Source organism: Esox lucius, chromosome 20 (assembly GCF_011004845.1).
Source record: "Esox lucius isolate fEsoLuc1 chromosome 20, fEsoLuc1.pri, whole genome shotgun sequence".
NCBI lineage: Eukaryota > Metazoa > Chordata > Actinopteri > Esociformes > Esocidae > Esox > Esox lucius.
In genome coordinates, this window is record NC_047588.1 from 7,311,936 (window position 1) to 7,336,191 (window position 24,256).

The 24,256-nt window shown below is 43.2% G+C and overlaps 1 protein-coding gene across 9 annotated transcripts; it reads right to left on the reverse strand.

Annotated features, from left to right (window-relative positions):
* Positions 1-472: 472 nt before the first annotated feature.
* Positions 473-19,719, reverse strand: usp5 (ubiquitin specific peptidase 5 (isopeptidase T)). 9 transcript variants are annotated; one of them, XM_029115914.2, is made up of 20 exons: positions 19,401-19,719; positions 18,584-18,712; positions 18,246-18,309; positions 18,009-18,136; positions 12,651-12,796; positions 12,301-12,485; positions 11,933-12,027; positions 11,340-11,533; positions 11,119-11,190; positions 4,950-5,040; positions 4,365-4,508; positions 4,100-4,253; positions 3,747-3,921; positions 3,559-3,647; positions 3,273-3,458; positions 2,823-2,966; positions 2,095-2,237; positions 1,810-1,960; positions 1,476-1,560; positions 473-1,326 (listed from the first exon to the last, which is right to left on the reverse strand). In XM_029115914.2, the coding sequence occupies exons 1-20, from the start codon at positions 19,506-19,508 to the stop codon at positions 1,233-1,235; spliced, it is 2,577 nt and encodes an 858-aa protein (XP_028971747.1). In that variant the 5' UTR covers positions 19,509-19,719; the 3' UTR covers positions 473-1,232. The 9 variants fall into 9 exon arrangements, with proteins under 9 accessions (XP_028971747.1, XP_028971744.1, XP_028971743.1 ...); XM_029115911.2 differs by having other exon boundaries at positions 18,569-18,712; XM_029115910.2 differs by having other exon boundaries at positions 18,246-18,312; positions 18,569-18,712.
* Between the last annotated feature and the right edge of the window lie 4,537 nt (positions 19,720-24,256).

Sequence of the window (24,256 nt, forward strand, 5' to 3'; positions counted from 1 at the left end):
AACTAACAAAAGTAACATAAGGTAAAACTTGTTTGTCCAGAATGGTCTAAAACAGTGTATTGTTTTAGTTTAAGAACATAGCTGAACATAATAACATGCACTCAGTGGCCAGTTTATTAGGTACACCAAGCTGACATGGCTGCAGCCTTACATAGTCTTTAGGCGCCACCTGCTCTTGTGAGCTGGACTGGGTGGTGATCCTATCACACAACACACTCTGTGGGTGGTTTGGGTTCTGAAATTAATACAGATTTTTAGATATCTTGCATGACAACCCCGATGGAAAAACAAAGTGCTGAGTTAACTAAAACAGGTTCTGCTATTCAACAGAAATCAAATAAACTGAATCATCCATTTAATACAACACATTGGTAGGAAATGTTTGAGATTATGGTATTACAGTAGAAATGTAAAAACGTCATACACGTTGTCTGACTTCCCAGAACCCTCCTACACAATCACACAGACGGGGTTGGCAGAAAGACATTTTTATTTGTCAAAGCAGGAGTAACAAAGGAACTCATTTTTAGCAAAATAAACAAACAATCAAAAAAAACATTTCACCCAGCTATCTCCTTCACCACGTAAAAGAACAACCAGTGTTTTGGTTTTTTACTTTTTTTTTTATTACCTTTTCGTTTTAAATACACATTTCAACTGTTTCGTATTATATAGTTGTGTTCTCTCTTACTGCAGATGTTGAACTTGTCTTAAAAATGTCAGACAACCGAAGGGCGAGAGGGGAGGCGGTGCTAGGCTTCAAAAGCAATGACATCACAACGGCCGCTAGTCAGTAAATGTGGAGGAGATGAGTTGCGTGTCGTGCCAGGAAGTGGAGGGAGGGGCGGGACCATAGCTGCTGCACATAAACAGCAGCATCTATAGTGAGTCGCCTGGTGTCAGTAGTGGGATGAAGAAGGACTACAGTGAGTCGCCAGGTGTCAGTAGCGGGATGAAGAAGGTCTCTGGAGTTTGTCCACCAGCCGTCAACCAACTACACGGCCCACTAACACCACCTGGTTTATTGTAGAGTGGAGAACACAGACACTCCATCCCATCCTCCTACCCACTGTGGTCAGCTGAAGTCTATTGATTTACACCATAAAAGTGTCAGTTGAAAAGCCTGTGGGGGTATTCTTAGTAGCTCAGTGTGTGACTGTGTGTGTGTGTGTGTGTGTGTGTGTGTTAGCGACCCCCGCTCCCCTCCCCGAGTCAAACCCCCCTGTCCTCTGTCACTCTGTGACTCTCCGGTAAAAGTAGAGGTAACCCAGGTCTTTGGGCGGCTTCTCTGAGGCACACACTTTCTGATCATTAAAAATAACCCACCTGAGAGAGAGCGAGGAGAAAAAGACATGAGAATTCCCAAAAAGAACAACACTGACGCTTAGATCTTTACAGCAACACTTTACCACAGATGTGTGAATTAAGCAGAATTGTGTGTGAAGGTTTCCTCTAAATGAAATGAAGCCTCTTACTGTTGGTCCTTCTTTATGTGGCAGACATAGTGGCCACACATCGTGCTAGTGCCCATGTGACTGATGAAGGCAAACAGCTCATACTCTGAGAGGAAGGGAGGGAAACAGTAAGCAAGGTTTCTCCCCAAAAACATCCATTTGAACACAGAACGATTTTGAAATGAAAAGGATAGGGAGTTAATGAAACCATTTGGGGTAAGGTCTCTACACAGTTCCCAACCATCTCAGAGGCCTCGCCAGTGTTAACATCCTTATCTACGATCAGACAACGCATACGGACGCTTCCAAGAGAGAACACAAAAACCCATTGAGACGTCCAGGCCCCTCTACTTACTGCCAGGTCCGTCTCGGACTTTTGGCCCGGGAGGAGGCTCCCTGGCCCCCTCGCTCTCAGCGGCCGACCGCCCCCCCTCCGACACCTCCATGGATTCTAGGTCATCCAGGTGGGAGAAGATCCAGTCCACGGCTCGCTCCAGGACGTTACTCTGCGGGGCGGAGAGAACACTGTTGGACACCGGACCGGCACCAGTGATGAACAGACAGTCACAGAGAGACATCCAGGATATCTGCTACTACGGCGGCATGTTTGGGGGGGGGGGGGGGGGGGGCAACGACTCACCGTGGCCCTCAGGGCTCGCGTAGCCTGATCTCGGCTGAAGCCCATGGAGACAATGGTTGCCAGGTGCTCCTCGGAAACGCTTTCGGTGGGCGTGGTCCCGGGGGCGGAGCTGGTGCCCGGCAATACCAGGGGTGCGGAAAAATCTGCAGCCATTCGCAAAAGAGAGGGAGCTTCATTATGACACACATAATGAAGTTAATGGTGATGCTAGAAATGACACTATTGTTTACTACAGACACACATCCCACACACAGCGGGGCCCACCTGGGTCGTCCAAGTGACCCATGACCCAGTTCACATCCCACACACACAGCGGGACCCACCTGGGTCATCCATGTGACCCATGACCCAGTTCAAATCCCACACACACAGCGGGGCCCACCTGGGTCGTCCATGTGACCCACGACCCAGTTCACATCCCCCCCACACACACACACACACAGCGGGGCCCATCTGGGTCGTCTAAGTGACCCATGACCCAGTTCACATCCCACACACACAGCGGGACCCACCTGGGTCGTCCATGTGACCCACGACCCAGTTCACATCCCACACACACACAGCGGGGCCCATCTGGGTCGTCTAAGTGACCCATGACCCAGTTCACATCACACACACACACACACACACACACACACACACACACACACACACACACACACACACACACACACACACACACACACACACACACACACACACACACACACACACACAGCGGGGCCCACCTGGGTCGTCCATGTGACCCATGACCCAGTTCATGGCTGCGTCTATCCCAGTGTTGCCGGTGTAGTAGACGGCCTTCCTGCAGGCCTCCAGGGGGAAGCCCATCTCACACAACTGGGACACGGTGGAGTCGTCCAGAACCGGGGCTGAGAGGGGGAGGGACAGGATCGGATCACACAGACAGTAATACACATGCAGCTACAAACTGGACATTTGGAGACGGCCCGAGGAAATAAAAGTAGACACTGACAAAGCATGTTAAACTCATAATCTGGACAATAAAAGCAAAAAAGAAGAGCAAAAAAAGCACTGCAGGTCCCAAAGTGTCAACCACGTCTAAAAGAAACAGAAAACAGAAGGAAAAGGACAGAAAACAAACCGGAAAAAAGTACAGGACAGACAACAGAATGGAAGGAGTGAAGGGAAGATCAGAAAGGACAGACAGAACTGACACAGCAGGGGGGAGTAGAGCGAGTCGTCCTCCTCGTTGCCGTGGGAACCCAGGATACCTTTGACCTCCACGTCAGGGGTCATTAGAGGGGGCGGGGCCAACTCGGGCAGAAGCTCCTCCCCGGGCTGCTGGCCGGCCCCACGCAGTGTGCTCAGGTTCAGTGTGTCGGGAACGTCGATGCTCACGTCTGTGGAGAGACAGCAGACGACCTCTTCAGTTAAAAGTCACCGTCTACATTCAATTTACCCCAGAAGGAAAGACCAGGTTAACACAGAACCTGTACTCACCTAGTTTCTTAGGGACCCAGTCCTGCCCGAAGGTGAACTTCTTGACCTGGATGACCAGGTGGTCGGGGAAAGATGCGAATCGGGTGGTCCTGGGAGAGGGATGGAGGACGTGAGGAGAACAGATTACGCGTGTGATTTAACTGGGCTGGAAAACCACCTGATGGACTGAGAGATTGGCGACGGCCTACTTGGTTGCGGTGGTCTTGGCCTGCACGGCAGAGCTCCAGAAATCCGTAAGTGTCTCCGGCTCGCTGAGAGCGGCCATGCATGCCGTGAACGGGATTTTGGCACGCACCGGCGAAGGGGGAGGGGCTCCCGACGAGTCTGCCTCCTCACGTCGGCGCTCAGCCTCATGGAGCTCCTCTGATGGAGGGGAATTTAATACATCCATTAAATTAACATTCAGAATTATTATATTAACATACAGTTTTATACAATCATTTCCTACATCTTGTTTTGATTTTCTTTTATAGATGGCAGTAGATGAGGCAGCTGTAGACCCCCACAGTGAAAAGAACTACAATTCCCATGAGCCCCACACCTGTGTTGGTGGCCTGGTCCATGGGCACAGGTAGCTGGAGGATGTAGTCCACCCGCTGTGTGTACTTTGCTTTCTGTGACTGCTGACAGACGATCCTCTCTTCCACCAGGAAACGGAAGGCCTCAGAAGGGTTCGCCCCTGAACGACAGTTTCTCTGCGGGTTACATTTTTAAATACATGAACACACTAGGGCACGATAGGAGGGGAAACATCCGGAGGCAGAATAGGGAAAGCTGGGAAGTAAAAGACAAAACAGGGAATTTACCTCCACCATGTTTATGAAGTGCAGTAAGAACTCCTGGGCGTCCTGTTGCCGATTGGTGGAGAACTCTGGGTGGCCCCGCCCAACAAGGGCTTTGAACATTCGCGGGGCTATGCCAACCTGGTCACCCTGGAAACAGAAGTCCTTCTTCAGATAATGAAGTGAACACGAGTGAGTCGCAAACGTTGAATGGAAACAACACAAGATAATTTGTTTGTGACAAATGTTTGACATGGAAGCTATGGATGGACTGTTGGAACGGTTACTAAAACACTTTTTCAGACTGGTTTCTTCTAGGCAAACTGCTGTTGCAAAACCGTTACCGCTGCCGATCTCCTAGCAAACACAACACGGTTTTCTAAATGGCTTTAAGTCTCCTATATTCAGTACCGACAGACATTTTACTATATACTGTCTCCAACACAACATCACTGTAAATTATAATTAGAAAACAGCCATGCGTTCTGAACTAAGAAAAACCCTGTACAATGTGATGCTTTTTTTCCTTTAACCAGCTGGAAGTTTGAGGATTAAAGAATTCTAGGTTTCCACTACAGAGAATTCATTTTACAGGCCATGACCACTTACTCTGGGTTCTGTGCTGGCTTCTGCGCCCTCTCCAGGGTCCAGGGCTGGTTTAGAATACTCTCCTGACAGGAGACCATAGCCCAGCTTCGCTCTGAAGTAAAGGACAAGACATTTTGAGCAACACCACATCTATACAAAGAGAAAATCAGGAACCAGACACAAAAAAACAAGGGGGGAGCAATAAAAAAGAAATCTGGAAACCGGTGGGAGGACATTATTGTAATAATGAATACAACATGAAGGACTTTGTGGGGAAAAAAGAATCACACTTTGACCTGGAGAAACCACATTTCAATTATGAGGAGAAAGTAAAGAGAACACTGTAGCCTGCAGACCATACAGGTTTGCTAATGACTGTACACAGGGATTTCCATAAACAACACAAAGTATGAATGCATTAACAAGGTTAGTTTAAATATTGCAATTCCAGTGGGAGGGTGAGAGCAGTTGTGAGAGCATGTGGGAGGGACAGACCGACATAAGGAGAAAAGGCCATGCTCTAGTCAACTGTTGGTATCCTTTTTTTATAGCCTTGTTCCACTTTCAAACGCAAAGCAACCACACTGAGATTTGAAATCCTGTGACGTATTTTAATTTCCCATAGGCCTGAAACAGATACTCCACGAGTCCATCCCACAGTCTAACGTAGCCCTGTCTAGAGGTTGACCCATAGTGGATTATTAAATGTGGATATAATAACCATAGTTTGGAGCAGGAAAAAGCAGATAGCCGATTAAATGGCCGAAACCACCCCCCACACTGTCCAAAATGAACAATCTTTGACTTTATTAGAAACAGGATACCTGTTGAACTGAACTACTAAGCCAAATAAATACCTAAATAAACTAATCTGGAACTGAACATCAAACTGACTGATTCTAGTATGCAAAATAACACTGGGTGGGAGCGAAATAAGCATACAGGCAACAAACATTACATAATTGCCTGATCGCAATCACTTGAGCCAGATTGCAATTATTTTATAGACAACTATCTTTTTGCACAATATTTGGACTACAAAATCATATTTCCAATCGGAGTAATGGATTTTGAAGCCAAAGTTAGAAATGTCTCAACAAAAACCATGCGAATGATGTCAGTTTCTAGGCCATGGGTGCAGAAGAGCGTTTGACAGAAGTTATTGGTGTAGATCTTTACTGAAACTTGTTTGCTTCTAAATATCAGTATGTTTAAACGTAGTTTAGAATTGTTTTGCAATGCAACATAATGTAGCCTGATTTCTCCACATTATAACTTAATAGAAAAAGCATTTCAGTCACTTATTTGTCGGAACAACTCAGATCAACAAAAGAAAACAATCAAGTGTGTGTAAATAATATTTTGACTAATAATGTAAGTTGAATGCTGTCATTTCCAAACATATTACCTAATTAGAACATGCGCATCAAAATGGATGGATATAAGTATGTTATCCCATTTCATATTAAATATGTATGCTGGTCACATGACCAAACACTCAGTAAGGCTCGCAATTTTCTTGGCAACATATTAAAGTATAGGTCACACAATATTTGGCATATTTCCCACCGATCATTTTGGCCGCTGTAATTTTCCTCTGCTGGACAACTACGTGATACCAGCAACAAGCCAGCATTTTCCAGCTAACGTAAACTTTGAGCTATGTATAGCTATATATTCCTCTATCCCCCCCATAAAGTCAGTTATTCCAGCTGAGAAGCCTGATATTATAATGGAGGAAACAGCATGTCTGCATTCTCTCCAGAAAGGCGGCTCCTCTTGTTTACGTTGGTAACAGAACACCCTGAAGTGTGATTTGGTGGATTATATCATTGGAAATAATTATGTTCTACAATGGGTGATGCTGTTCTGTGATTTATCACTGGCCAGGAAGGATTACTTCTGTTGCGCGCCCCCTTATATTGTAATGTCACTCTAACCAACCATTAATGTTTGTGTATATTCCCGGGGTAAGGAGGACCCTAAAGTGTGCAATTACATTTCATGAATGGATAGTTACATGGCTGAAGTATTTGAAAGAGAGAATGCCACATTGGTAAGTAAAGTAAAAGTTGAATGGTTTCTTTTCCTTGTATCGTGAAAAAGGAACCGTGCTGCGTTATATATTCAAGAGAGACATTTTGTCAGCCTTACTGTACAATCAGCTGATCCAACGTTGACCCCGAGACCACAAGGTTTAGCCCACGTCGCCAAACCCCATCGCCAGAATAAAGGAGAATAACCCCATCGCCAGAATAAAGGAGAATTACAGAGACCACAAGGTTTAGCCCACGTCGCCAAACCCCATCGCCAGAATAACGGAGAATTACAGAGACCACAAGGTTTAGCCCACGTCGCCAAACCCCATCGCCAGAATAACGGAGAATTACAGAGACCACAAGGTTTAGCCCACGTCGCCAAACCCCATCGCCAGAATAACGGAGAATTACAGAGACCACAAGGTTTAGCCCACGTCGCCAAACCCCATCGCCAGAATAAAGGAGAATAACCCCATCGCCAGAATAAAGGAGAATTACAGAGACCACAAGGTTTAGCCCACGTCGCCAAACCCCATCGCCAGAATAACGGAGAATTACAGAGACCACAAGGTTTAGCCCACGTCGCCAAACCCCATCGCCAGAATAACGGAGAATTACAGAGACCACAAGGTTTAGCCCACGTCGCCAAACCCCATCGCCAGAATAACGGAGAATTACAGAGACCACAAGGTTTAGCCCGCGTCGTCTAACCCCATCGCCAGAATAACGGAGAATTACAGAGACCACAAGGTTTAGCCCACGTCGCCTAACCCCATCGCCAGAATAACGGAGAATTACAGAGACCACAAGGTTTAGCCCGCGTCGTCTAACCCCATCGCCAGAATAACGGAGAATTACAGAGACCACAAGGTTTAGCCCGCGTCATCTAACCCCATCGCCAGAATAATGGAGGTTTTTTCATGGAGTGGAGAATTGCTTTCTGAGAAAGATCTCTGATTTAGTCTACATTGAAAAACATAATTTAAAGTCTGTCGTGCATTTATGGCAGAGACATCCGGCACATTTTCAGCAAAGTCTGTCGTGCATTTATGGCAGAGACACCCGGCACATTTTCAGCAAAAGTGGCCCCCACATGATCAGGTATTCAGTCCAAAACAAACAGGCTATGGGACAGTTTCTTTCCTCAGGCTGTAAGGCTGCTCAATTCAGGAACCCCTCCTCCCTTCCATCCATAGTCACTTTAACATTGCACTACGGTTGTACAGTTGTATAGTTATTATTATTGATGCGTGTTTTTTGTAGTGTTATTATTTATAGTTTGTGTTATCTTATTTACATAATTACTGTTACTTTTTTTACTTTTAACTGCACTGTCATTTCCAACCAAGCATTTCATTGCCATAACTTGTTATTGCAAATGACAAATTAACCTTTTGAACTTTGAACTTGGCCTAGAGTTGTGCTAGGTTTGCACTTACGGCTAGCCAAACAACCAAGCGTGCTAACAAACCAGAGAGTACATGCTTACGGCAAAGCATCAGTTATCTTCAGTGTAATGCGTTAATAATGTCAGTCTATAACCAATAACCTTATCATGCTCATAAAAATGAATAACTCTGTCTTCATTTAAATATAAATGATCTCCGGTACCTTATACAGTGACATTACCTTGAATTCAGGTATGGAGCCTGCGGCTCATTGCAAGGTGATGTAAGTTGCATGTGACCAGAAGAGGCCGCGCAGCCATTGGCCACTATCGGAGCCAACTTCTGCCCATAGCAATATTTCGCAAAACATCCTATCAGCGCCAAATAATCAGCCAAAGGATTAATCGGTCGACCCCTAGTCCTGGCCATTCAAATTGATGGTTTGTCTTACTACGCCGATAACTAACAAGTTAGTGACATCTAGTGGAGAACGGAGAAACCACAGACGCTCCACCCAGGGTGACAGGCTACGAAGGCACACAAGCTGTAACCCGGAAGTGGCGTCAGCGCTTCGGTTCCGTTCCAGGGTCCACTGTCAGCCAGGACAGGGGGCGGGTCAGAAAGCATTGTTATCTGCCATAATCAAACACAAGCGCTGTTTTAAGACTGCCCACATTTGCCATGAGAGAGGCTCGTCCAATGAAGACAGTCAACTGAAAAATGCCACTCCCCCATTGAAAGTGACCCAACATCCTACCAGTCCGGACAGGTCGTTGCTTAGGTCATGTGACAGGCTTGTGAAGTTCCAAGGGGTCCTGGTTGAGATGTTACATTTCAGATAATTACTAATAGAGGCATTCCAGGCAGACAGTCTGGCCAGTCAGATTATTCACCAAAGTTGTCAAAACCAGGAAAGACAGATATCAGGTGCGGCTAATGTCTATACAAACTAACATACACGTGGATGGAGAGCAATCCTTAGTCCAGCATCAGTTTTATTGTGGGGGACAGAAGACTGGTGTTCAACATGAAATTGACTGCATGTTATCGTGTCTGTTACACTGAACAAGAAACCATGCAAGCCTAGTTCAATTGGCCCACAATAGAAAGTGTTGCCATCTTGAGATTCAAACACCGGTCGCCCACGTGAAAGGCTGTGTCATTCACCACTAAACTGAGGTGGCTGAACATTTGCCACCGGTCACAATAGCCTCTGGTCTATACTGACACCCGGCATCTGTATATACTGAACAAATCCTCTTTTGCCACTGGCCGTTTTAATAGTTAATTGGCCATTCGTGAATGACATTGATACAGTTAAACTGACTAACGTTTCTTACTAAGTTTACCTCCACCACAAATAGCGTCTATGTATTGCGTTAGCCACAGGCCGTTTTAACAGCGTATTAGCCAGTAATAAGCTTTACCGCTATCGACTAACTTACTGGAATAGTCATAAGAATTGAGCAATTGCTAGCGAGTCTGCCAAAGCTACTTCATTTCATGGCATAAGAATGTATTTTGTTCTTTCATGGCAAAAATAGGTACTTTTTTCTTTCATTCGTGAATGACATTTTTACAGTAACTATCAATAAGGGCAACAATAACTAACTTTTTCATCAAGTGAAAAGAAGAGAGAATCGCGGAACCTACCAGAAATAATTAATAAATGTTGTTTCTCTCAATTGAACTTAGCTCTTCCACATGAGAGGCACTGTCTTTAACCGCTACGCCATGGCATAACACGTTTCAGCTGTCACTACACTCCATTGAGGATTGTGTTAAAATGATTAACGTTTCTTATTAAGTTTACCTCCACCACAAATCGCGTCTATGAACTGTATTGCTTTTGGCACTGGCCGTTTTAACAGCTTATTAGCCAGTAATAGTCTTACTCAGTGCTTGAAGTGGGGGAAAAAGGTGCTGGCACTCTTTCATTTGCATATCATTACATTTGAGATTTTTACAGTGTCTAGCTCTGGCACACGCATTCTTTTATTGCCTTTCTGAAGCCAGGCTAACATGACTTACAATTTCTAGGTTTTGGATTTCACCAGTGAAAAATATGTTTACGCTCAGGCGGAAGCCGCAGCCATCAGACAGCTCCTGATAGGGTGAACCGACTGTTTGCCTTTACGTGATTAGTCAAGATCTTTAGTAAGTCATGTATTGCCCTCTGGGTAGTGTAGTTTATGTAACGTTACGTTAGGTCATTACAAATCTCTCTGACACTGATGCTTTTTCTGTCAGTGGTAGAGTACCGGCTGCATGTGAGAAGTAGCGGTATGCAAGAAAAAGTGCAGGTACGCTTAAGAGTAAAAAGTAGAAGTGCCGGTCCTGCGTACCGGTGAGTACCGCCCCGCTTCGAGCACTGGTCTTACTAGTATCTACTAACTTCCTAGGAATAATAATAAGAATTGAGCAATTTCTAGCGAGACTGAAGATGAACTTTTCCATGCCAGAAACAGTCGCAATATAACCGTAAACTGTTTTATTTCAGGCTTACTATAATCTAGATACTAACAGTTTTAACCAGCAACGTTTTCAGAATAATTCATAATGCGTACATCCCTTCGCCTGCGAGGAGATACGAACTCAGGACCTATAGTTCACAAGTCTGCTTCTCTAACCACTACATTATTTAACAAGGGGTAGGTAGTCAGTCAGTCAGTCAGGCACTCAGTCAGTCAGTAAGAGACATACGCTCTTCTTAGACGGTTCCACTTACGCGCTCTGGCAAAAACAGCATATGAAGACACTTACACTTGGGTTTTAAAGTCTTGGGTGGGATCACTTGGGGCATCATCAAAGATCTTGTCAATGTTGGAGACGTACCTGCAAAACACACACACTAATAATTAGGGAGTAAACCACAGAATGAGGAAATGAGTGACACCCTCATTCCAAATAGTTAACCTCATTCGGCAGTAACGTCAAACGAACTTGAAACATGTTTAAGCCAGAGGAGGAGGATGGTTACTGACTTGCTCTGGAAGTCCGGCACGGTGAAGATGACCTGCATGACAGAGTTGAGGTAGCAGCTGTTTCCAAGGTTCTTCATGCCCGTGAGCCCAGGGCCGGACAGGGGCTGCAGAGTGGCCCCAGACTCCTGGATCACCTCCCACTCCCCAACACGCTGGTTTACCGCTATCTCCAGCTCAGTCATCGTACGCTCCGTCTGTGGAGAAAATGAGAAGTGGAGGAGAGGAGGTGAAGAAGAAAAAAAAATCACGGATGAGGAATATAAGTGAGCGAGCAAAGCAGAGAGGGAAGGAATGTGATGGAGATAAAGGAGAAGAAACAGCACCACCCTAATGCTCGTTAGGTTTATTATGTCTATAATTAGAATCGTCTTCTGTTTATTACCGACTGCTGCCAATAAGTCATTCATTAGAAGCACTGTGTTGTGTGGATGTTCCACCTAGCTCCTTAAAATGGACAAACTAACTGGAAGTTGCTCTGGATTTATGCGTTGTTTGGTCATTTAATGATACCTTACCATTCCATTAAGGGAAGGTTTTTAGTATAGCCCCTGAGGAGAACCTGGGTGCCAACAGAGGACGTACGGATGCCTAACCTTTTCCATGGTCATCATGTCGATACCGAAGTGGGCCAGGTGTTGGGGAAGCTTTGGGTCAAGCACCATATCATCCTCGTCGTAGGAGTACACATCTGGAACAAACATAGTCAGAAGGCTCAGAAAAGACAAACTTGACAAGCTGTTCATCTCCATTTCAAGCTCTTGGAAAGAATTGCAACAGTTGGCCTCGTGAGACGCACTCGGTTAAGCGCTGTGTAAGGAATGCCGGGACAGGGGGTTCATTTCCTGGGAAAACCTGTGCGTAAAACATATGCCCGCATGACTATGTCGTTTTTGGTGAACGGCTTCCAGGTAGCACTGTACAAAATAAAACGGCATTGCCTTGTTCCACGTGTCGACCTCACCTGCTCCGTCGGGAGTGATGGTGCCCAGCTTCACGGCCAGGGGGTGCCCCGTCTGCTGGAAGTGCAGAAGGGCGTGGTTGTTACCCCCGGAGCCGTCAAAATACCGGCGGCCGCAGAACACCCTGCCATCCGTCAGGTTCATCCACAAGTTCTCCTGAAGATCGCACACCTCACACCGCCAACCACTGTAAGAGGGACCGTTGGAGGGATGGGAGACAGAAGGAGAGAAAAACTTTGGTTTTTTTGGTGATGGATAGACAGAAAAAGACGGAGAAATGCCCGATCCCTGAAAACATCCCAAAACGCCCTGGCTGTAACTGCTCTCGTCGACACAGTGTCCAGCCTCTCACCTGGGCGGGATCTTGACGCCGTTGTCCAGCTGCTTGAGTTCGGCAGCATGCCGGGACTCGGCCCGCACCTCGCCGTCCCACTGCTGCACCTGCAGGGCGTGAGACACGGAGTCGGCCGACATCAGCCCCGCCATGGCTAGAGACACCTAGAGGGAGACAAGCCGGTTCAGAAGGGCACAACGGGAGAGAGCGGGGATGCAACTAGAACAGGCAGATCTTAAGGCCTAAACACACTTCACTCAAAGTACGTGTACACATACGCAGGATGGCTGCCACACGTGTCCTGCATACTTCTGGTCTGTACTTTGTGCATGTCTCCCTAGGCATGGAGTGTATGCATACGCAGGTGCAATACCAACGGACATTGTGTGGCAGGATACCCAAGATCCTCTGAGGATCTGCGAGACTGAAAAATCTAAGTTCCCGGCACAGCCAGAAGAGGACTGGTCACCCCTCTGAGCCTGGGTCCTCTCTAGGTTTCTTCCTAAAATTCGACCTTCTTAAGGAGCTTTTCCTAGCCACAGAAATTCAACACTACTGTTATTTGCTCCTTGGGGTTTAAGGCCGGGTGTCTCTGTAAAGCACTTTGTGACAACTGCTGTTGTAAAAAGGGCTTTATAAATACATTTGATTGATTGATCAAAGTAGTAGAATACAATAATTTAATGCGACATCTTTGTTGGCATCGCTGACGCTCTCTTTTGTCATTTTCTAGACATGGATTAATATCAGTAACTCCTCCGTCGCCATGTTTGTTGTGGTTGTACAAAAATCAGCAGTTGTCGACGTATTTCCGGGCAGGCAGAAAATGTTTTGTCACGGAACTGCCTCCTTTTGGACACAGCTTTTACATTTCTGTTTAGACAGTGCCTGTGTAGCGGTTGCGTACATATATACAGAGGATATAAAAAGTCTACACACCACTGTTAAAATGCCAGGTTTTTGTGATGTGAAACAATGAGGGAAAAAAAAATCATGTTAGAACTTTTTCCACTTTTAATGTGACCTATAGTATGAACAATTCAAATGAAAAACTGAAATCTTTGAGGGGGAAAAATGAAAAATAAGAACCTTAAAATGACCTGGTTGCATAATTGTACACACCCTCATAACTGAGGATGTGGCTGTGTTCATAATTAACCAATCACATTCAAACTCATTTTAAATAGAAGTCATTACACACCTGCCATCATTTAAAGTGACTGATTAATCACAAATAAAGTTCAGCTGTTCTAGTAGGATTATCTGACATTTTCTTAGTGGCATCTCAGAGCAAAAGCCATGGTCCGCAGAGGGCTTCCAAATCATCAGAGAGATCTCACTGTTGAAAGATATCAGCCAGGAGAAGGGTACAAAATAATTTCCAAAGTACTGGCTGTGTGGTACATCTGACAACAATCTCCCGTATTCTTCATATGAATGGGCTATGGAGTAGGGTGGCAAGACAGAAGCCTTTTCTTACAAAGAAAAACATCCAAGCCCGGCTAAGGTTTGCAAAAACAAACATCAAGTCCCCCAAAAGCATGTGGGAAATTGTGTTATGGTCTGATGAAACAAAGGTTTACCTTTTTGGCCATAATTCCAAAAGGTATGTTCCCAAACAACACTGCACATCACCCAAAGATCACCATACCCACAGTGAAGCATGGTGGTGGCAGCATAATGCTTTGGGGATTGTTTTTCTTCAGCTGGAACCAGGGCCTTCATCAGGGTGGAGGGATTTATAAACAGTTCCAAATACCAGGCAATTTTGGCACAAAACTATCCTTTAGAAAGCTGAAGATGAAGTTCTCCTTTCAGCACAACAACGACCCAAAGCACACATCCAAATCCACAAAAGCATGGCTTCACCAGAAGAAGATTAACTTTTTGGAATGGCCCAGCCAGAGCTCAGACCTGATTCCAATTAAACATCTGTGGGGTGATCTGAAGAGGACTGGGCACAGGACATGTCCTCGCAATCTGACAGATTTGGAGCGCTTTTGCCCATTCTGCCCAAGATGTGCCATACTAATAGCAAAAGGACTGAGTCCTGGAATAAAATCCAAAGGTGCTTCAAAAAAGTATTAGTTTAAGGGTGTGCACACTTATGCAACCAGGTTAGTGATTTTTTTTTTTTTTTTCCCCCAACAAAGATTTCTGTTTGTTTTTCAATTTAATTGTTCACGGTATAGGTCACATTAAAGGTGGAAAATGTCCTTACAGGATTTATCTTGGTCTCATTCTTTTACATCACAAGAAAATCTTTTAACAGGGGTGTGTAGACTTTTTATATCTGTACATCCAAAACTGGAGTACATCAAGACCTTTATGCCCTGTGCAGTGCTGGTGGACACCCCGGGCACTGAATGTATGCCATGACCAGGATGCAAACGTCTGGCGCAGTTGCACTTCATGGCGGCCATAATGCATGTTGGGAGTCCCACAGGCAGAGACCAATTAGCTGACAGGTTTGATGGTTTAGTTGTTTGAACCTTGGTCGACAAAGTAATGACTGGATGCATTTTAATCCCAATCCCTATAAGACCCATTGGTGAAGTGTCATTGTTACCATCCCAATCTCTATAAGACCCATTGCGTAAAGGTAGGGTGGATGATTCTCCTGGTTGGGAATACTTGAAAAGTGACATGATGTTTGGGATTATATTAGCTTCAGCAACAAAACGACTAAAATATATCTTATGTTCGGAAAATACTTTTTTTATTATTGCTTTTCACGGAAGACTAATCACAGCCTACATTTGAACAGTGATTGTGCGTTTTTGCACAGGATATTAAAGGAATAGTTCATCCAAAATGTATATTTTCAAAGTTCACTTACCAAGAGAAATTTCAGAAGGCCCATAGTATTTTTTTCAAACAATCCATTATTCAGCCCTGTCCCAGTCTGTTATTAGCGTTATTAGCTTCGTCCAAATTCATGAATGGAAACGGTTCGTACCGCTATCACAAAGCTGCATTGCAAGCGGGAAATTACTCCAAAATAATTCAAACTACATTGAGTTATCTGTTGCGGTATCATCATTTATTAAACTGCACACTGACGAAACAGCCGGCAGAATTCACTGAATTCAAACTGGCACTAGCAAACTATTTCTTATAGCCACCATACACAGCTTCTGTTCTTCGGCAGTGATGTCATCAAGGTGAGCGTGAACTTTAACCTCAATAAGCTGTGAAGACAAGTTGCTTTGCCTAGCTTTTTAAAATCACTGCTAGTTCACACTTACGTATATTATTGCTTTATGTTTGCTTTATACATTTCTTACTATGTAGATGTTGTGTACCATGTCACAAGAATTTAATTGTGCAGGAAGATGCTGTGTTATTCGGTGCATTTGATAAATATACGTTGAACTTTTGGATTTCCTTCGTTTGTACTGATGTCGACTTCTGCCTAGTCATGGATCTTGAGTTAATTAAATTCTACTCGCTCTGCAATTGGGATAATACCTCTTCCTCAGCCGAGTCATATTGTCAACTTCGCCAAAGAGACAATTTTTTGCGAGAAACATTTTAATAGATGATCGTGACCCAAGTTCACTTAGAAGAGGACTTAAGGAAAATGCAATTCCATCAAGTTACCCAGTTAAAACCCATGGAGACAAAAAAGAAAGTAAGTAATTCTTCCGATTGCTATGTGATACTACAAAAAGTACACATTACCTCCGGATATTCTGGGCAAGGGTTGGGGATTAACATGTTCACAATCACACCTCTTTAGCTGCTGTCCAAGCTTCTATTCGGTTTCATCAACTGTGTATTATGGTTAGAACAAGTAAGGCTCTATCCGCCAAAAAGTTATTCAAGCCTGTATTCAGAGTGAGACAAAATATACAGCTCCAGAAAAAATTAAGAGACCACTGCAAAAAAGTTGAAAAGGAAGGTTTTGAGGGAGGAACAGAAGCGTTCAATTTGCAGTGCTCTCTTCATTTTAACCCTTCTGTTCCTCACTCAAAACCTTCATTCTTGACTTTTTTGGAAAGGAAAGAAAAAGGTGCAGTGGTCTCTAAATTTTTTCAGGAGCTGTATATGTATATTCCTTTCTCAAGCTTATTAAGTTTGACTGTCCAAGGTGAATATCAATGACGAAATGGGTAACTTGCTTTCCAGCTAGCGAAAACTAACTTGTTTACTGTGCATACACTTAATCTTCCCGCTTGCAATGCAGTTTTGCGATAGCGGTATGCACGGTTTCTATTCATGAATTTGTACAATGCTAATAACACCAATTGCTGACAGACAAAGCTGAATAATGGATTGTTTTAAAAAATGACTCTGTGCCTGAAGAACAAACTCAGGGTAAAGGGACTGTCACCGAAAATTAATTTTTGGACCAACTATCCCTTTAACATTAACTTCAAGAGTGTAATGGTTGCGGTTGGTGGGTGTCCCTTTGGTTGATGCCTGGCAATGTGGGTGGATTGATTTCCTGCCTGTCGGGCCCTGTCCGGGGCCTCCCCCGGGTAGGGCCACAGTGTCGCCGGACCCTCCCTGTCAGTCCCAAGGTCTTACGCTGCTATACTATCGTGCTGGTGGATTGGGTCAGTTCTCCTTCTCCACTATAAATCGTTGTTGATATGAGGAATGCATTTTCTGAATTTTCCCAGTCTCCTTCCGTTTTAAACTTTAGGTGGACATGAGGTCCTGGTCCACACCTGCGGAGTACCTGGTTTGGGGGGCCCGTTGCTGTCCCTGTCCATCTGACCTAGTCTAAATTTAAATAGACTCTGGATTTAGCCCACATGCATTTATTAATTATTCCATTTGGACTCTTAATATCTCACCTGGCACAACCAGAAGAGGACTGGTCACCCCTCTGAGCCTGGGTCCTCTCTAGGTTTCTTCCTAAATTTCGGCCTTTATCCTAGCTACTGAAATTCAACACTACTGTTGTTTGCTCCTTGGGATTTAAGGCCGGGTGTTTCTGTAAAAGCACTTTGTGACAACTGCTGTTGTAAAAAGGGGTTTATAAATACATTTGATTGATGCAGAATGGAATGTCAATTATTCTTATTGTGATCTATGGCTAATATTTATGACTTAATAAAATATATGAGTGTGCATTTAAAGCTTACAGTACATATAGTAGATAGAATTAAAAACATTCCATGTTTTAAGAAATGTTTAATATCTTCTATATGGAAAAATACTAGTTATTTTTGAAAGGGCAATAGCAGAATTAGTTTTTTTAGAGAAGCAACAGCATGTGAGTTTTCCATGCAAAAACCATCTCTGATTAAAGACTAAATGACCACAGCGAGGATGAGGACTCCTTCGTCACACAGAAGGCTCGGACTACATAATAAGCGGATCACACTGAAAATGACCCCAAGCAGTTTGCTGACAGTGTCTCACCCGCTCTCGTACAACGTCCGGCATGGCGGTGAGGTCATCCGCTGTCACTTCCTGTCGGTCAGGGAAGAGGACCACCTTCACTTCTTCCTCATACTGATCCTGCTCCACATTGAACCCTCCCTCAATTCCTGAGAGAGAAGCAAAGTCATTTCTGAAGGATTCAATGGAAAATGTTAGGAGGCAGTGACCCTAACAGCTGGTTCATAGCTGTTACCTATGGCCAATCATTGCTGTTACCTATGGCCAATCGGGTAGGCTTCTTCTTGGGTGGGTCACCGGATCCAGAATTGTTGTCATCTTCCTTCTAGGGTAAATTATAGTTCAGATTCAGTGAATTTAGTATTTTTTCCATCTGAAATTTTATTTGGCACAATGTAGAATTTCAAATGAAGAAGATGACCTTGCTAACGAGTAACCAAAAGGAAGCTGATATTATAGCCAGATGAACTGGTCTAACAGAACAATTACATCTGAATGTTAAAAGCAAGTGTAAAAGGACACCCAATGTGTTATCTGGCTGCTGTCAGCCAGATCATTAAGTTAAATGTTTGAAGAACCACCAGAGTGTCGCTCACTGGAGCTTTGCGGGTCCGGATAATGTGCAGGTAAGCCCGCTGTCCGCTCCTTGTGTGGTGTCTATCCACATACTGGCTTCCAAATCCAAGGAAACTGTTCATGCATACGTACAGGCCTCCCTCACTCTCCTTGGACAAAAAGAAACAAAAATTGTGAGGACATGTATTTTCATTGTAATTACATTGGCCGACTTGGTAAATGGAAAACCCAATACTGTAGTTTCGCCCACCTCCAGTAGTACTACCAAGCAGCCCATAACGTTGAATCATGACAACAGATGTTGACAGTGCAATTTGGTAACATGCTAACTAGCAAATTACCTGGCCAGCAGTAGAAATGACAAGTCCACTGACAGCTACAGATTCAGAGTTAGTTAGCTAGCTGGCTAGCTAATGTTCGCGTTAAACTTACTTAACCGTAACCCTACACTGTATATGCAGTCAGTGGAAAACGTACTGTAAGTCTCTTAATAATCACAGAAATGTTTTGATGAAACACTGGCTTGGTATCCAAAGCTTCTCTAATGGTGAAGATGTGGTTATGCGGCTAGTTAGCTAAAACAGCTAGTTACGTAGCCTGCTGATGTTTCTTAATAATATAGATAGGCTACTTTTGCTCGCTAACGATAGCTAGCGATAGCAAGCTAGCTAAAGAGCAAGATGATATTAGTGTTGTGATATGAAATCCAACTTTAGTTTGGTAGTTGTATAATTGATAAAAGGCAAATAAACAAATATCCTAAAATAAACAGTAATTATGTGAAGTTTGTAACGTACCTAACGTTACTAAAATGATGAGATGGGTTGGGTTACTCACCGGAGAGGAAAATGACAAGGCGCATTCGTCTTTGTGGACACGGTCTCCGGGCCTCGGAACCCGAATTGTAGACAGAACCGACATCAAAACCTCGCTAACCTCCGCCATCTCAAGCTAGCTAATTTAGCCTTCCAGTCGGACACTTGTTACTCGGAGATTGGACCCCAGCGTTTGATTCCCCTGCTTGGAATATAGCGTTGTTTGTGTCGCTCTCCCCTTCTGCCAGTCTCCCAATGAATGGCCTGATGATGATGCGTCCCTGTTTCTGTGGACGCAAGGCCGAACCACAGCCGTACGCACGTCGAGAACCGCGCCATAGAGTTTCCGCACGTTCAGAGTAGCCGGTGATAATCGTAAACTATAGAGTAAAAACTACCCTAAATAATTTAACAGGGTAGCGTTTGAAAGAGGCCCATGTACTAAGTATATTCAATAACGGTCATGGATCAGATGTATGTTATAACAATTGAACAGAGGTAAAATAAACCACTCAGACAAAATACCAATCTGCTCATTTCATACCAAAAGTAATTACGGTAAACTCGTCACTGTGACCGCGTGGATGAAAATAGAAGGTACAGACCGTTAACACATTTAAGGAAAAACCTTTGTATAATAAAACCCTACTATAATATTCCTCTGTGTAGCTCTTGGCGGACTGTTCTTCCTGACGGACACAGTCTGATCACGTCCTATATTGACATTCTTGGTCACCTGGGAAAGAGTTGGTCTTCTGTTCTTCCATACAATAATGCACAAGCATCACAGTCATCAAATGTGCACTTTCGACCACAATTTCCGACCCTATTTACTGATGTATGTAGGCTACGTGTAGGTTACCATAGATGTTATTTCAGAAGTAACTTTTGCCACTGTTCCTTTTGAAACACTAGCAAGCTGAGCAGTCTTTGAGACTGAAGCTCCTGCCACCCATGCCCCAATAAGGAACCCTCTTTTCTTGCCATATTGATCCAAAATCGAGGTCAACTGGGCCTGCTTAGCATTTTTTACATGTCACAAAGCATGATAGGATAATTATTGCTTAATTGTATAATGAAGTATAGGGTAACGGGGCAAGGGTGGAAGGTAACATGCCCCCCCCCCATGTAACTCTCAGAAAAATCACAATATATTACCATTCTTTTTTTCTGAATCTCATTTTAAAGACCACTTGGATTAAAAATGTTGCCTTATATAAATGATAATGAATTAGTTTCACTGTTTGAAATGGCATATAAGGTTTGGGTAAGTGGGGTAAATAAAACAGCAAATTCTTTAAAACCCTTTTAGGCATTATCTTCTATTGGGAAAGTTTCCCTGGGAGACAACTTAACCCATGGGGGGGGGTGCATTTTTACCCCAGATGCCGAAAAAACGCCCCTCTTCTAAAAAATACATTTGATTAAATACAAATGAATCTGTCAACTGTAGCCATTTATTTTACTTTATAATCCATTACCCTAAGCGTAGCCATATCTTCAAAAATAAATAAATAACAAAACATGTCTTTTTTGTGTCAGTAAATAGAAATTGATCTAGTGGGGGGGCATCTACCCTAAACTACCCTACCTCGCTCCATCCCCTCTTTTCTGATTCTGGTTTAGCAATTAAAACTGCCACTCATATACAGTACATCCATATATAGACATTTCTCAAGCTTGAATATTTAAAAAAAATATTTTAAAGGCACAGCAATAGTTCAATGTTTTATTTGTCATTACACAGTAAACAGCCGCAGACCAACATTAATGGCAAAGAAATGCTTGGATTCCGAGACGTTCTCAACAGTGCAAGCATTTAAATGAAAGAGTAAAAAGTGATACAGTGGATATAAAAAGTCTACACACCCCTGTTAAAATGGCAGGTTCTTGTGATGTAAAATAATGAGACAAAGATAAATCATGTAAGGACATTTTCCACCTTAATGTGACCTATAACATGAACAATTCAATTAAAAAACAAACTGAAATCTTTGAGGGGGAAAAATAAAAAAAGCTCAGAAAAACCTAGTTGCATATGTGTGCATACCCTTAAACTAATACTTTGTTGAAGCACCTTTTGATTTTATTACAGCACTCAGTCCTTTTGAAATTAGCATTTTTGGGAAAGAATCTATTAGCATGGCACATCTTGACGTGGCAATATTTGCCCACTCTTCTTTGCAAAAGCGCTCCAAATCTGTCAGATTGCGAGGACATGTCCTGTGCACAGCCCTCTTCAGATCATCCAACAGATGTTCAATTGGATTCAGGTCTGGGCTCTGGCTGGGCCATTCCAAAACATTCATCTTCTTCTGGTGAAGGCATGGTTTTGTGGATTTCGATATGTGATTTGGGGCGTTGTCGTGCTGAAAGGTGAACTTCATCTTCAGCTTTCTAACGGATGCCTGGTATTTGGAACTGTTCATAATTCCCTCCTTCCTGACTAAGGGCCCGGTTCCAGCTGAAGAAAAACAGCCTCAAAGCATGATGCTGCCACCACCTAGCTTCAATGTGAGTATGGTGTTCTTTGGGTGATGTGCGGTCTGTTTTTACACCAAACATACCTTTTGGAACAATGGCCAAAAAGTTCAACCTTGGTTTCATCAGACCATAACACATTTTCCTACGTGCTTTTGGGAGACTTGATGTTTGTTTTTGCAAACTTCAGCTGGGTTTTTCTTTGTAGGAAAAGGCTTCCGTCTTGCCACCCAACCCCATAGCCCATTCATGGAACGTCCAGTTCTTTGTAATGTCTCTGTTGTGCCATATTATCTCCTCTTGATGATGATGGTTTTCACTGTGTTCCATGGTATATCTAATATCTTTAGAAATTAATTTGTACCCTTCTCCTGACTGATATCTTTCAACAATGAGATCCCTCTGATGCTTTGGAAGCTCGCTGCAGACCATGGCTTTTGCTCTGAGATATAACAAAGAAAATGTCAGGAAAATCCTACAAGAATAGCTGAACTTTATTTGTGATTAATCAGAGTCACTTTGGCAGGTGTGTAATAACTTCTATTTAACATGAGTTTGAATGTGATTGGTTAATTATGAACACAGCCACATCCCCAGTTATAAGAGGGTGTGCACAGTTATGCAACCAGGTTATTTTAAGGTTTTTATTTTTCATTTTCCCCCCTCAAAGATTCCAGTTTGATTTTCAATTGAATTGTTCACATTATAGGTCACATTAAAAGTGTAAAAAGTTCTAACATGATTTATCTTTGTCTCATTCTTTTACATCACAAAAACCTGGCATTTTAACACAGGTGTGTAGAAATGAATATTGAATGCATAGTGGAATCATTCTAAAATTGTAAAAAGTACATAGTTCAGTGCTCAAGAGTTCAACAGTCTTACAGCCTGGGGGAAGAAGCTGTCCTGGGACCTGTTTGTTGTGGATCGAATACTCCTGTACCTTCTGCCAGACAGTAACAGGGTGAACAGTTTGGGAAGCCAGGGATCCTATAATGCGCTGGGCCTTCTTCCTGCACCTCTGGGTGACCAGGTCTTGCAGAGATGGCAGATCAGTCTAGGTGAAATCTTGACCACCCTCTGTAGAGCCTTGCTGTCAATAAATTTGCCCAAAATAATATACATTTTGGTTTCTGACTTTTTCTAATCTTTGAATTAATAGTTTGTTTACTACAGATATTTTTTAAGCATGGAACAACAATATAATCGAAATGCCTATGGGATACATGAGAGATCATAAACAAAATATATAGTATATCATGATCAAAATAAATACATTTTTAAATGTTAAATTAGATATTAGCGCCTACTAATAGTCAATTATAAAATAAGAAGATAGAAACAACAGAGAATAATTAAAAATATTTGTTGATCTGACTTACAGTTGTGCTCATAAGTTTGCATACCCCGGCAGAAATTGTGAAATGTTTTGCATTAATTTGAAAATATGACAGATCATGCAAATAAACTTAAATTTGATCATATGAAGTCATTTATTATCACATAGTTGTTTGGCTCCTTTTTAAATCATAATGATAACAGAAATCACCCAAATGGCCCTGATCAAAACAAGGTGACACACACAGGTGAAAATGGCAATTTAAGGTGAATTTCCCACACATTTGGCTTTTTAAATGGCAATTAGTATATGTGTATAAATCATCAAAGAGTTTGTTAGCTCTCATGTGGATGCACTGAGCAGGCTACATACTGAGCTATTGGGAGCAGAAAACAACTGTCAAAAGACCTGTGTAACAAGGTAATGGAACTTTATAAGGATGGAAAAGATATCCAAGGCCTTGCAAATGCCAGTCAGTACTGTTCAATCACTTATTAAGAACTGGGAAATTCCAGGTTCTCTTCATAACAAGCCAAGGTCAGGTAGACCAAAAAAGATTTCAGACAAAACTGCCAGAAGAATTGTTCCGGATACAAAGAAAAACTCACAGTTAACCTCAGGAGAAATACAGGCTGATCTGGAAAAATGCGGTGTGGTTGTTTCAAGGAGCACAATACTACGATACTTGAACAAAAATGAGCTTCATGGAAGAGTTGCTAGAAAAAAGGCTTTACTGCACCAATGCTACAAAATAACCTGGTTACAAAATGCCCAATAATACCTGGACACACCTCAGCTTCTGACACACTGTAATTTGGAGTGACAAGACCAAATTAGAACTTTATGGTCACAACCATAAGCGCTATGTTTGGAGAGGGGTCAACAAGGCCTATAATGAACAGAATACCATCCCCACTGTGAAGCGTGGTGGTGGCTCACTGATGTTTTGGGGGTGTGTGAGCTCTAAAGGCACAGGGAATCTTGTGAAAATGGCAAGATAAATGCAGCATGTTATCAGAAAATACTGGCAGACAATTTGCATTCTTCTGCATGAAAGC

Excerpts from the sequence above, each read along its gene's own strand:
- usp5 (XM_029115910.2), bottom strand. The coding sequence starts at position 19,508 with ATGGCGGAGGTTAGCGAGGTTTTGATGTCGGTTCTGTCTACAATTCGG. Across the intron at positions 11,534-11,932 it reads ACATGATGACCATGGAAAAG|ACGGAGCGTACGATGACTGA; the intron begins GTTAGGCATCCG and ends TTTTCTCCACAG. Across the intron at positions 5,041-11,118 it reads CAAGACTTTAAAACCCAAGT|AGCGAAGCTGGGCTATGGTC; the intron begins GTAAGTGTCTTC and ends CCTTTACTTCAG.